Source organism: Felis catus, chromosome B4 (assembly GCF_018350175.1).
Source record: "Felis catus isolate Fca126 chromosome B4, F.catus_Fca126_mat1.0, whole genome shotgun sequence".
In the NCBI taxonomy this organism is placed as follows: domain Eukaryota; kingdom Metazoa; phylum Chordata; class Mammalia; order Carnivora; family Felidae; genus Felis; species Felis catus.
The window spans coordinates 31,268,332-31,282,176 of record NC_058374.1 but is presented as its reverse complement, the minus strand read 5'-3'; the positions used below and the strand labels follow the sequence as shown (position 1 = coordinate 31,282,176).

General features: G+C 42.3%; 1 protein-coding gene across 18 annotated transcripts in view; it reads left to right on the top strand.

Annotated features, from left to right (window-relative positions):
• Window positions 1–13,188, top strand: part of PARD3 (par-3 family cell polarity regulator) — a 678,503-nt gene extending 665,315 nt beyond the window's left edge. For all 18 annotated transcript variants that reach the window (XM_045061110.1, XM_023256519.2, XM_023256518.2 and 15 more), the window contains 2 exons: window positions 4,790–4,917; window positions 11,169–13,188. In XM_045061110.1, the coding sequence (XP_044917045.1) occupies window positions 4,790–4,917; window positions 11,169–11,565 (525 nt within the window). In that variant the 3' untranslated portion in view covers window positions 11,566–13,188. The remainder of the gene's footprint in view (window positions 1–4,789; window positions 4,918–11,168) is intronic.
• The last annotated feature ends 657 nt before the right edge of the window (window positions 13,189–13,845 follow it).

Below are 13,845 nucleotides of genomic sequence, written 5' to 3'. Positions count from 1 at the left end.
GGAAAAGTAGATCCAAACACTGGTTGGCAAAGACGAGAGAAAGACAAACGGTGTGTAAAAAACAAACATGTACTTATGAAAATTTTATGAGGGAAACTGGTTTGCTCTGCAGATTTTTCAAGCATTACTCACATCATTAGTAGCAATTAGGCTTTTCAACATTCAGAACCCACAAGAGTTCGATCAATAGTTGTAACAGTATCTTGTGTGATGGGATAGAGGTGGAAGGCTGTGAAGGCAGGATGTATAGACAAAAGTTAATTTTGTTTTGATTAAAAGTTGTAAATGAATCTACTATACAGAATAATTACCAAGCTTAGTGGTTGCCACTTTTTTTTTTTTAAGTTTATTTATTTATTTTGAGAGAGGGAGAGAGAGAATCCCAAGCAGGCTCCATGCTGTTAGCGTAGAGCCCAGATCGGGGCTCTATCCGTGAACTGTGAGGTCATGACCTGAGCCAAAACCAAGAGTCGGACGCTGAACTGACTGAGCCACCCAGGCGCCCCAGCAGTTGCCACTTCTAAACAGAGTGAACAGTTTATGCTTTTTACATGATTCAATGGCATAAAAGTCTTCCTACCCTCTACCAAATCTTTAAATTACCATTTTATCAGAATGTGGAATTTATATTAGGGTTACAGCAAGTTTGAATTGCCAACATAGGAATTCCAAATCTCAGGTGGATGTGTGTCCTTTTAGTTATTGTCACCATCATTATCTTTATCATCACTTTTCCTCTAAAGCAGTTGAACTTGTATCTTATTTTTGTTTTCCATATGTGCCCTTGAACATAGGTGAAAATTTGAAAATTTTATTCATTTTGAATAGAAAACTCACTCAAAAGTATCATTTGTAAGAATAGTACATATATGTGTGTATATGTGAAGATATACAGGTGCACACACACATATGCTTACACACTATGTGAAGAAAAATTAGAGTACTTAAAAATTATTTTCTATAAATGCTAATAAAAGAGTAATGAGTTTTATTTCATAAGTGACACATACACTCATAGATTAAGGTCTAAAAGTCTTCCAATATTCCTGGCTCTAAATGGTACTGACACTTTGTATGCTGTATAGTTATTTTTGTTCTTTCTTTAGTCTTAACAGTTTTGTTTTATATTCTTATTTTGGAAAAATAAGAATGATTTTATTTAACTGAGAAAAATGTTTAGTTAATGAAATCTGGTGAAAACACTATGTTTTCACCAGTGATTTTTGATATTTTGTTTTACACTAATAAGTGATAGCCAAATTGTGTAGTTTTCCCAAACTTTATATAATTTTTTGTATTGTATAAATACTGTCTCTCCATAATCATGATAGAGACCAATACTTTGCAGCTCATTTATAAAAGCAACATGCATAGTTTTCACTTGTGGCTTTAAACATAAGCCATGAAGAAATTTACATATCATGGTCCTCCAGTGTACTGTGTAACAGATAACCATGTATTTATTTCTATTCACTACCTCTACATTATTATGGCCCTGCCAGCCTTGGCAATTTTTTTCTTAAAAGGTCATTGCTTGTCACAAATTTCATCATAAACAAGGCCAGGTCATCTGAGATTTGTATTCTGAAAACAGAGCTATTATTGTCTGGCAGATATCCAGAATTAATATTTTTAAAAAATTTTTTAATGCTTATTTATTTTTGAGAGAGAAAGACAAAATGCAAATGGGGGAGGGACAGAGAGAGGGAGACACAGCACCTGAAGCAGGCTCCAGGCTCTGGGCTGTCAGCACAGAGTCTGACGCAGGGCTCGAACTCACACACTGTGAGATCATGACCTGAACTGAAGTCAGACGCTTAACTGACTGGGCACCCAGGCACCCCTTGATCTCCAGAATTATTACAATTATAATTTACCTGTGTGTTTCCCTGTATATATATTACTTTGTGGTTGTAGCTGTTAATGCTGTTCTTTTTGAAAACATGAACTTCTCCCTGGGGTTACAAATTACCTTTCTTCATTTCTTTATTTTTATTATTTTGGACTCCAGATACATTATTCTATTTCTGCCATAGAGATGGAAACCACTGTATTTAAAAGTCAGGATTGTCGATTATAATACTGCTCCCACAATTTACATTTTTATGAGATCATCATTGAAGTCATGAATCAGGTTATTTTTGATTCGGGCCAAGTATAAAACTTGCCAGGATAAACTTACGTCAGTGTTGCTCTAGGCTGGTCATGTATACAATCTTCCTTGAGATCTGTGGCTCAGTAACATTTCATCTTAAAGATAAGGGGAATTCTTCTTAAGAACCTACCCTTCTGCATGCTTTGAAAAAAGAAATGGAATAAAAGTCATCGTAGTGGGCAGACTAGTATGAAATATGTCAGTTTGCCAACACCAAACTCATTCACACATGTTAAGTTTTCAGATCCTGTGTGATGATAATTTTATTATTGGAGTTCATCAAGATCCAACTGGGTCCTTGCCATGGATAAGGTTTGAGGTGCACAGTGTCAGAAAACACACAGTTGAGGAAACAAAAGCCTTTCAACTTTTTTTTTTCTGTCAGAATCAAATTTTCAGGCCTCTGGGAGAAACAACTTAAAAATACACCTGAAATGTCTACAAGACCTTGCATTTTCTTTTCACATCTCCACAAGCAGTGTGTCACAGAACAGCATGAGCTTAAGAAGCCCGTTACTAAATCCTGCTGCAGAATGCCAGATCTCTCAAGACTGCTTGACACATGTATATAGCTTATACTGAGTGAAAAGGAAAGGGAAACGTGGTTCTTTTTGAGGGTGGAAAGAAAACTGTGTAGTATTTTCTTGCTTTGCTTTCCCTCTGTCCAGTGGCTTCTCTCAAGCTTCCCAAGCCTCACCCTGAACAATAGAGCCGCTCAGTTTTCTTTTTGGCCAGCCTCATCAAGTGTAATGGAAGAAAATGTCTGTCTTCTTTAATGTAGTTGATGAACAATTGGTTGACGCTTTGTTTACATAAGCAGAACTCACTCGGCAAAGTGTTTTCCTCGCTCAAGGCACCACTGATGTGTTATTTGAACGGTGTTGTGGAGCGGGTCTCAGAACACACATTTGTTCCAGTGAGTGTGGTTATAAACATCCACTAGTAGAGACTGGGGTATTGTAAAGCCTAATCTCTTCACACATTATTTTTGTATCGGGATATTTTTAATATGCCCACTGACTATGCCCATATGCTTTGAAATTTTTGCCCCATATAATCCTTATTATTGCTTACCCACAAATACGATAATGCTGGCCAGGCAGAAAGAGAACAATAGATGATGCTTTCTTTCTGTTCACACAAAAGCCAACCACAGGAGCCACTCCTTAAGTAACAAGCCCACATGCTACCTTACAACTCTCCAAATGAAAGCAAAGACTGTTATTTTAGGAAACTATTATCAAGTCAAAGTCTGCCATTGGTGTCTACAAGAGAAAATCGATAGCTTGTTTTTAAGAGGCATTCTTCATTCAGAATATGCCTATTGCACAATGTTGCGTCACACAAAGGGGAGCAGAGGTTAGCAAGTGCCAAAAAGGATTACTTAGTGAATGTCACTGATGCTACGATAAACCACTGTTGGGTATTTTGTAGAGTTAGAGGCATCGTTGTCTATTTTGAGCAGACCAACTTTCATTTTCAAAGGGCAGATCTAGAAGGTAAGCTAAAAACTGTCAGTGAGAAGCTGAAGCATCCACAGGGGCTTGATCTGCATGGCACAATATACACAACCAAATATCTGAGTTTGCTGAGAGGCAGCAATCAGTGGATGACCTGCTGACCAAAGTATTTAGCCAGAAGGAGTAGAAATTTCTCTATAGGGTATAATTAACCTAGGTAAAAATGCCATTTCCTAATAAGTAAGGGAAAATGTATTGTCTCATAACCAATTCAAGGAGCTGTTAGCTGTTAGCTGTTAGGGTTTATTCTTTTGATGAGTGTTTCCATTTGACTGCCACCCCTGGGTTGGAGGAGACCTATACATGGCGAACGGTGCCTAGTGTCAACGAATCTCCATTCAGAATTTAGCCATCACCCTTTAGGAGAAGGGGAATGAGTTCTATTGTAGCCCTACTGCTAGCCTAAAATAGGTAACCACTGAGAAAATTCACCAGCACAGCCAACTTGCAAGTGCACACCCATGGACTTTCCCACTTCTGTGAATTATTGTAGCAAAATTTATTTACTTATTTATTTTTGACATTGGCATCTTATGCTCTCCTGAGGAGCCTTGCTCCCCTGTACTTGCTGGATATACAGGGGATGCAAACTGGTGTCTAATGTTGGTATTTACCAAACCATCAGGAAGACTGGAAAAGTTGACCCCTCAGGGCACCTGGGTGGCTCAGTCTTAAGGGTCTGATTTCAGCTGAGGTCATGATCTTCTGGTGAGTTTGAGCCCCCACATCGGGCTTACGGCTCTCAGCACAGAGCCTGCTTCTGATCCTGTGTCCCTTACTTCTTTCTCTACCCCTCCCCTGTGCTCGCTCGCTCTCTCTCTCTCTCTCCCTCAAAAGTAAATATTAAATAAAAGAGAAAGAAAAGTTGGCCTCTCAATTTCAGACCATTCTGAAGCCATAATCAAAATTTAAGATGCTTGAGTATTTGGGGCTCATAAAAGCAAATAGATAACCTCTTTTCTCACACTTGGGAAAACTGCAGTTGGCTTTTTAAAAACTCACCACATCTGTAACATGTTTCTAGGTCAATCCTTAAGAATCGGAATGAGGCCCACCGGCCACATGATAGCCAGACTGCCTCTCTCGCTAAGCGTGTCGCATTTTTGCCCTTCAGCCCAACTCCAGAGCGGCGGCGCAGAGCGGCAGGCACTCGGTGTCGGTGGAGGTGCAGATGCAGCGCCAGCGGCAGGAGGAGCGCGAGGGGTTCCAGCAGGCCCAGCGCCAGTACAGCTCCCTGCCCCGGTAAGTCCCAGCCCGGCCCCACGGGAAGCCCCTCCTCCACGCGCTCGTCCTGCGGGAGCCGGCAGGCAGAGGGCGCTGCTCAGCCTGACCCCGGAAAGAGGCCCCCCGGAAGAAAGAAAAGTGTGGCAGAAGATGCCGGCATTGTCACCCCCAAGCTCCCTAATCGCGAGCGAGATGATCTGCCATAGGAGCATCGGGCTGAGGGGTCACACCCGGGCTCTGGTACTGGTTCTGCTACTTCCCAGGTGGCCGCGGACCGGACGGGTTCTTCATCTGAAAAATGGAAAGCTAATGCTTATTTTGCCTGGCTGGTGGGGTGACTAGAGTGATGCTGTGTAAACCTAGAGCTCCGTGAAACGGGGGGGTGGGGGGGTGGCGGTGCTCCACGGTCTGTGCCCAGGTAGGATCTCTCTTGCTCTCCCGCCATCCTTACACTTGTTCAGTGCGGATCCTCAGAGTCCCAGGGATGCCCACCTCATGAGCAGACTAGCCCGGGGCGGGGGGGAGGGGGGGTGGTATCTGCCGGGCTCCCCCCAAGGAGGTACCTCAGCCCCACGGGTTCTCTGCCAAAGGCCTGGAGAGCACTCAGGTGACCGAGCCCTAATACCCTGAAATGATAACCCTTTTCCCATCTGAGTATTTCCTCCGTGCACAGTGAAGAATAAAAGTACCTATTTAAAAATACTCATCTTCCCAAACTTCCTATGATTCACTCCTATAATCACAATTCTTACAGGCATTTGTTCTATTTCAAAACCAGGTGACAAAAACATTTTGGTGGAAAAAATCCACTTACCATGTTTGTATCAAGTAGATTGCTTTGACTTTGAGCAGAGCAGTGTGGAAGCAATGTTTCTCTGTGTAAACTTGACTGACCTATACAAAAGTGGTCTTGATTTGCTTCTAATTTTTAATAAGGATGAGTCCCTGTAAATGTTAAATAATCCCTATAATAACAGCGAGGGACTTGGCTACATTGACGTGGATCAGACAAGGGAATGAGGGTGTGAATGAAAATCTACCAGGATGAGTAGCGTCATTCTCCTAATGGTAGTTTACTAGTATTGTAGTATTGTTCATTCAGTTGTTCTTTTTTCATCTAGAAAGCTCTATCTCCTTTGAAAACTAAATTTTTTTTTTCTTTTAAATAAGAGAATTGCTTTTTTTCTTTCACATAGGAGAATAACTATTTATTTAGCCCACTCTGGGTAAGAGTCACTGAAATTTAGGTCTGGACAGGACCTCGAACACGTTGTCTTACAAGGAAGCAGCTCAGAGAAATTAAGTAACTTCCCCCAAGGTCCCACAGCTGGTCCATAATTTCTGCCAGAATTCAAACCCACACCTGCCTGTTCCCTAAACCCTGATTTCATAAGGCTCATTGCTACCGAGGGTTTTGGTTCCCAAGTCTGGAATGTCATTGGGTATAGGTGCAAAGTTCCTCTCTGCGCTCTACTTCCCTTAGCATATGGAAGAAGGCCACTGTATGAACCAGCCCCATGCATCAAATGTGAAACATTCCAGGATTATACATAAAGGTTCTTCTGTATAAAATCCCTCCACCCTGCCTGTTTGGCTTGCTTTCCATCAGATGGATGAGTGTGATCAGGTCGATGGATTGACATACCTGACGGTCAGTAGCACATCACGGCCTATTCGAATGGCATTGCCTGTGCAGGGGCTGTGATCTTATTTGATTGGCAAATTGTTTGACTTCATAAATTTTAGTTGTGTTTGAGAGTATAAGAAATGGAGGAGAAATATCAGAAAGCACATGTAAGAGGTGGAGTGAGGTGGGAAATGCACAGGGCTGAGGAAGGGAAGTGGGAGAGATGGTGGGTGAGGGCCCAGAAGTGTACACAGCCTGGTGTGAGAAGAACCGCCAGGGTCCCAGTCCTGGGGAAGAGGGCAAAGAGGGATCACTGACTTTCTCCTGGTCGTGTTCCCAGGTAGCTCCATATTCCAAACTGATGCTCCGCTGTCTTTTCCACCTCCTCCTCTAGGCTGCCCTTCCTCGCTCCCCTTCTCCCTTCTGAAGCACCTGCTAGAAGGATCTAATTCATGGAAGGGAGGGTTGCTGCTGCTGGTACTGCTGCCATCTGGAGTGTTTCCCTAAATAACAAAAACTCCCTCTGGGTTCAGCGTAGCCCTCTTATTACTACTAGGCATTTTATTCTGTGTTGATATGACAAAAGCAGAAATCCCACGATGAAAAAGTTGTTTCAGGCAAGAGGTCTGGGAGGTCCCTACAGCCTGTTCTCTGCCTTTAGAGAACAGTTTCTGGATGGGAGTGTATATTTGTGGGAAGATTTAGGAATGCTGAGCCACACCCAGCTTAGGCACCACTTGACAAAGGCTGTGTGCGGAGATCCGGAGGAAGGTAACAAGACCAAAGAGGAGCTCAGAGGGAGATAGCAAGAACCTACATGGGCTTGAGTCAAAACCAGATTTCTGACGTGATATTCTTCAAAGACGCTTGACCTCTGCTTTTCAGATGTTGACAGCAGAGTTTTGTCTAAACAAGTTGGTATGGCATCCAATACCAAAAAGACTTCACACACAACAGAAGTTCTCTTGAAAAGTGGAGCGTAAAATAAAACAAATGGTCAAGACTTTGTACCAGTAGCACTAGAGAAAGGGGTCTGAACTGAAGGGACGTATGCAAGCCGAAGTGGTGTGTAAATTCTCACTGTGAATAACCAACTTATAGACGGAATTCAAATTACATTTTGAAATGTCGGTAAGGGATGCTAGTCAAGTCATATCACTAGTTCGGGAGGAAAGGAGACCTGAGAGGACCCACACTTAATATTCAGTCAGAATAGGGTTCCTTTTTAATTTTTTTTTATTCCTAAACTACTTATTCTTTTTTCTTCTTTACTCTCTTTTCTTTAATCCTTATAAAATTTCTAGATTACTTAGTGTTCAAAAGGCAACTCTAAAACTGAGTAGAAGCATGTTCAGTTATAGTCACTGATAGAAAGACTTACTGAAGATCCTTTATGAAATATATGTATTTTTTCTTCTCCTGCTTACTCTCCATTTGCTCTTCATCTTTCCTTCTCCATGGCTTCCCGTCTGTTGGTGGTAGACTTCTCTGTGTACACCTCACTTCCCCTCTGTCTTCCTCACCCAGACATGGTCTCCCCACCAGGCCCATTTATTATGTCTCTCAGCTGCTTGTCAACTTGTCAGCCTTGGTATTTATATCTTTCTTCATCCTTCTGTGTCCTCCTCACCTTAGTGACTAACTTGCTTTCCTGAGGCATTGGGTCTTTGGTGTAAGATGATGGTCTACATGATGGTGGTCTTCAAGCCATATTGGAAGCAGTTACAATCATTAAGTGATAGCTATTGCCAAACCAGGGCATTTGCCCTGAGTGGATTCAGAAAACTCTAGTAGGCTCATTCTAGGACCAGACATACCTGTGTGTTGGTTATAAAGAAATTCAGTGAACAGAGATTGCTGCTGTTGTTATTTGTGGCCTTTGACTAAGCAATCACGGGACAGTAAAAAGCTTCTTTCCAGTCTCTCAGAAAGTGGAGTTGTCTTCACTTAGAGAAGCTTCTTCAGTTATTCTTTGGTGCCTCTCCCTGCTTCTTGATTTCTACCCAATCCTTCTCACAAAGGATGGAAAGCTAATATTTTTTTTAATTTTTATTTAAATTTTTTTAGTATTTATTTTTGAGAGAGAGACAGAACATGAGCAGGGGAGGGGCAGAGACAGAGGGAGACACAGAACCCAAAGCAGGCTTCAGGCTCTGAGCTGTCAGCACAGAGCCTCACATGGGGCTTGAACCCACGAACCACAAGATCATGACCTGAGCTGAAGCCGGACACTTAATGGCTGAGCCTCCCAGGCACCCTGGAAAGCTAATATTTTGTTTATTGTTTTCCGTTGGTCACAAAGATGTCTCCCAAAACCCAGAGGCTAATCTTTGATGACAAAGTGACTTTGCCTTCAAACTACTCTTCCAACACCCATTAGTCAGCCATTTACTGTGTGACACACTTTTCTAAGCATTTTACATGTGTTATTTCACTTATTTTTCCCTGTATCCTATGAGGTTAGATATCTGGCCTGTTTCACAGGGGAGACAACTTGGGCCCAAACAGTATAACCCTCCTGGGGTCACACAGCCAGCAAGTGGCAGACAGGATTGGAATCTCTATCTACCTGAACCTAAGCATCATGTAGAAAACTTTCATTGTCTGCTATTTTCTCGAGTTTCTCTATGATCTGATCATTTCTTGTCCTCTCCTTAATTGAGAGCTTGTTGATACCACACTTACCACGGAAACATGTGTATATATGTGTTTGTGTACCTGTATCTGTGTATATGTTCTTTCCCCACATATCTTACTTCAACCCTCAGTGAGGTCTTCTTTCTTCCCTCTAGACCGCTTAGTTTGAAGAAAATTTTAGCTACAAGAAATTCTTCTTTCACATCATCATAATTTCTGTCCCTAACAAACCTTTAGTGACTTCTTGATGTGTTTAAATAAAAAAAGACTCTGTCTTCCTGAAATGATTCAAAACTCAGCTTACAGTGCATGAGAGCCATAGAGCGAAGCCTTGGGCTTTATAGAGTTGGGGGTTGGGGGCTGGAGAGGGTTAGTGGATCTCAGTAGGCTAAGGATGAAAAAGAGGTGAAATTTCTGTGGCCTACTTCTGGTTATCTTTAAATTGATTACTAACCCATGAAGGAATTCCACTTTTGTTGCTGTAACATCAGTAACAAGTTCGTTGTTTTAATTAAAGTTTCATGATTAATGTCAAATCCCTGGTTTCGTGCTGGCACTTTCCATCATTCATGTCCCTGGGCAGATTAATTTATGACTTTTTAAGTGAAGATAATCAGTGCTTTAGGCAAATAAACTATTCCATCAAATCTAAGGATTCTTGCCTGGGCTGATTGTACGAATGGTCTGATTCCCATTAAAAGAGAACCAGATAAAGGTAGTGGACACTGTTCAGTTAATCACAGTCATATCCAGAGGTGATGCTGGACACCCCCAACTACATTTTAGGCCATGTGGAAAATGGGGAGATTTCATCCCAAACCATACTGATGGCACTTCTCAATGTTCAAAAATGCAAATGCTTCATTCCTGTGAGAGCCCCAGTGTCTGCATAGATCGCATTTTCCCTTCAGAGTCTTTCTGAACATCCTGTCATGTTGTGTGTGTTGATGTGAAAGCCTGAGCAATACATACTGTCGCCAAATGATTTTCTTATTGATAAATGGAGCAATATATTTTGTTTTATTACTCAATTCTCTCTTCCTCTCTTCCATTTTTAAGGCGAAAAATTAGGACATGTCTTCCTTTCTGGCACAAATTGTTTTACTTTATCATAGCCAATCTTATTGTAAATTCATAAAAGCATCTAGAGACTTGATAGTAAATTAAAGATGTTTCAAAACAATAATGTTTCCTGAAATGATGTGCAACTTTATTGCAGAAGTGATAAGACTTAGAAATTTCTATATGGCTCTGATTTATTTCCCTATCCTGGAGTGACAGAATGGGAGTTAAGTAGGTTATCCCTGCCTTCAGGGAGGGTATGGTGTGTAGGAAAATAGTGCTTACTTTACAGACTTCCCAGGTTCTACAGGCCTGATGAGCATATATGCTGGAGAGTGTCGGTTGCTGACATATACATCTCGAAAGCCAGGACTTTAAGGGACTGCCTGTTGCATTTTTAATCATATAGGAGTCTAGACTTAAATCTTTCATAACTGAACTCATATTGTAATCCATTACATGTACTTCCTATTAGCTAGTGTCTCAGGCATTATGGTGGCAGCTGTGTAAAATATTTGTTTTGCTTGTTTAGGATTGAATTGTAACATTCTAAAACGAGCAATTCCTGCTGGGGTAGAAGCTGCCAGATCACTAATACCCCTGTAGAGAGTCTTGCCAGTGTGTCTAAATTGCAGGAGGTGCTGTTACCCTATGTAGAATCAGTAGTGCCTACGGAGACACAGAAGGAGGACCCTTACTTTTGGATAGCCACCCAAGCCCTCAGTGCTCTCTCCTGTTTAGCCATTGTTTGCTGAGGACAGTCCTGTGTTAATCCTCCAGCCCGCATCACTGTGCCTGACACATGATTGCAGTGCAGCACTACTGGTTGAGAGGTTCAAATGCATATTCCACTTCCCCCTTCCCCCACCTCCTTTCTCCCTTTACTTTCTCTCTCTCCCCTTCTCCCAAGCCTCACACTAACCTTTGGGATTTGCTTTTCTAGGCAAAGCAGGAAAAACGCCAGCTCTGTGTCCCAGGATTCCTGGGAGCAGAACTACCCCCCTGGGGAAGGCTTCCAGAGTGCCAAGGAGAACCCCAGATACTCCAGCTACCAGGGCTCCAGAAACGGCTATCTGGGCGGGCACGGCTTCAATGCCAGGGTGATGTTGGAGACCCAGGAGCTCCTTCGCCAGGAACAGAGGCGGAAAGAGCAACAGATGAAGAAGCAGCCTCCTCCTCCTGAAGGGCTCAACAACTATGACTCATACAAGAAAGTCCAGGACCCCACTTACACCCCTCCCAAGGGGCCCTTCCGGCAGGACGTGCCCCCCTCCCCTTCTCAGGTCGCTAGGCTGAACAGACTCCAGACTCCTGAGAAAGGGAAACCCTTCTATTCCTGAACAGGAGAAGAGTGGAGGCTTCATGTCATGCAATAAAGGACATTTTCTTATGAAGACTTGTATTTTGGGAGTTTTTTTAAAACCTTGATGGTACTATGGAATTTTTCTGTTTGTTGGTATCAGTGCCTTTAAGCAGTATGGGCGAAGAAATGGAAGGCCTTAATGTCTTTGCCACTATATCTCAAGTGTCTATTTCATGGAAGGATTTCCCACCATCTGACAATCACCTGTTCGAGGCATTCACATGCTCTGCACCTCTCTGGAGTACCAGGAATGTTCACCTCCCCCATGAGATGTCCATGGCTTTATGTTACAGCCCCCTGCAACTTGTGACAAATTACCTTGAAGTTGAAGGTGATATCGATCCCTCCTTCTCCCCTTTCGGTTTTCTTTGATGTGAGGTGACATCCCAATCTCTGGTGGATCAAAGTGGGTGACATACACCAGAAATTGGGGCTTTATGGTACTTCACAGCACAGTCATTTATGGTACTTTGTAATCAGTGTGGTTTTCCCTGTTCTCTCCCAGCTCCTTGCAACAGGAAAGTTCCTTCATCCTAGTAAAGAAGCTAAGCCATATCCAACACTGTCTGGTTATCATGGGGGTCCTTTTGCAACTGCCTTATAACTCGACATTACCAATAAAGCGATCATTGTAGTCTGTGTTTATAAATACACTTGTTCGGTCATGTTCCTGACACGTGTGTTGAGTCAGCGCAGCTCTGTGTGGGGGACAAGGGACAGGGAGTGACTTCTGGTTGGGGAAGAATGGAGCCCGCCCACCGGCCCTGTGCATATCATGACGTGGGAGGTGGTAGCTAAGAAAAGAATTCTCCCAGGATGAGCTTCTGGCCCACAACATCCCAGTAATTATTTTAATTAGTTTTCGTTTGACAGGTTGGCAGGAAGGGCATAGAGTGAGACAAAGATAAATCAGACGGTCGTTTTGGGATTCTAAAAACTCATCGGCTTGCTACAGTTTTTAAAGTCAGTTGGAAATCACGTTTGTCTAGCACACCCAGATGCTGTATCTCTGCCTGGTGATGCCATCCATGCTACTAGATAATTCTGCCACAAAACGAAGACAGATAAGGGAAAAGCTGTTATATCACCAAACAGTGGTAACAAAAGATTGCTCTCATGTCAATATTGTAATGTGTGTGGGGGTCACAAGGACCTCGATTGCTCCTGTGTTTTCAGCTGTCCGTCTGAACGTCATGTGTTGTGAACCATGGCTGGGTTGCTAAAGTGCCTGCAAATCCCGATGTGAAGAAAGCTTGAGATGAAAGCTCAGCACACCATGTATTAACAAAAAAAGAGAAAACAAACAAAAAAAGACATGTACCGATATGCCTTTTTTTTTTTTTTACTGGCACATTGTATTTTTGTGTCCACTTGTTTTTAGAAAATATGTGAACTGTCCACACGTACCTGTGTCTCTTTTGCATTTCTGTGTAATGGTTCTATGTGTTCATAATGTGTGGCAATGTTTAAATGGTGTTACCAATGTAAGCACAGTGACCTTGGATGACAGTAGCTTTTTCTTACAGCCTTCCTTGAGCTGTGAGAAACAGCTTTCCCTGTACATATGAGACTTCTAATAAAAGGCATATTTCTTCCTGTTCTTTGTGGTGTCTCTAGTGCTCCTGTGGAAACTCCTAGCTGGGTTTTGGGTTGTTCATTTATTTTTTTTAAGTATATTAGCAGATGTGATTTCTTTTTTCGTATTTAGAAAAAGTTGAAAGTTTCCTTATATCTGCGTGCAGAGATGGAAGTGCATGATTGACTGCTTACTTGAACACCTGAGGAGGGGACAAGAAAGAGAAAAGGACCTGCTTAATGAGTTTACTGGAAGGCCCGGGCTGCCAAAAGAAGCCTGGGGAATTTGGAATTGAAGGAGCCAATACTCTAGAGCTAAATAAAAGAAAAATTATTCAGAAAGCTACATGATATTCCCATTATTTTCCTTTGCTCCCTCTGGATCATTTCAGCAAGCCAAACATTTTGAGGGAGCCCTAGCCCTGCGTACCATGAGCCCAGAGAAAAGTCCAGATTCTTTTCCACTTTCAATACCAACCAGTTCTTATTTCCAAATTACACAATAAGGCTTTGCTATATTTTTTAGATTCATTAATATGTATATGGTACTTTGAAGGCATAAAGGGCACTAGATCTACCCTAGATGCGTCTTGCGCACAAATATCCCTGTGCGCACCACCTCCCCTCCCCACCTCCCGCAAAGGGCAAGCTTTGCACAGACCTGTTGCAAATTCCCTCCGTG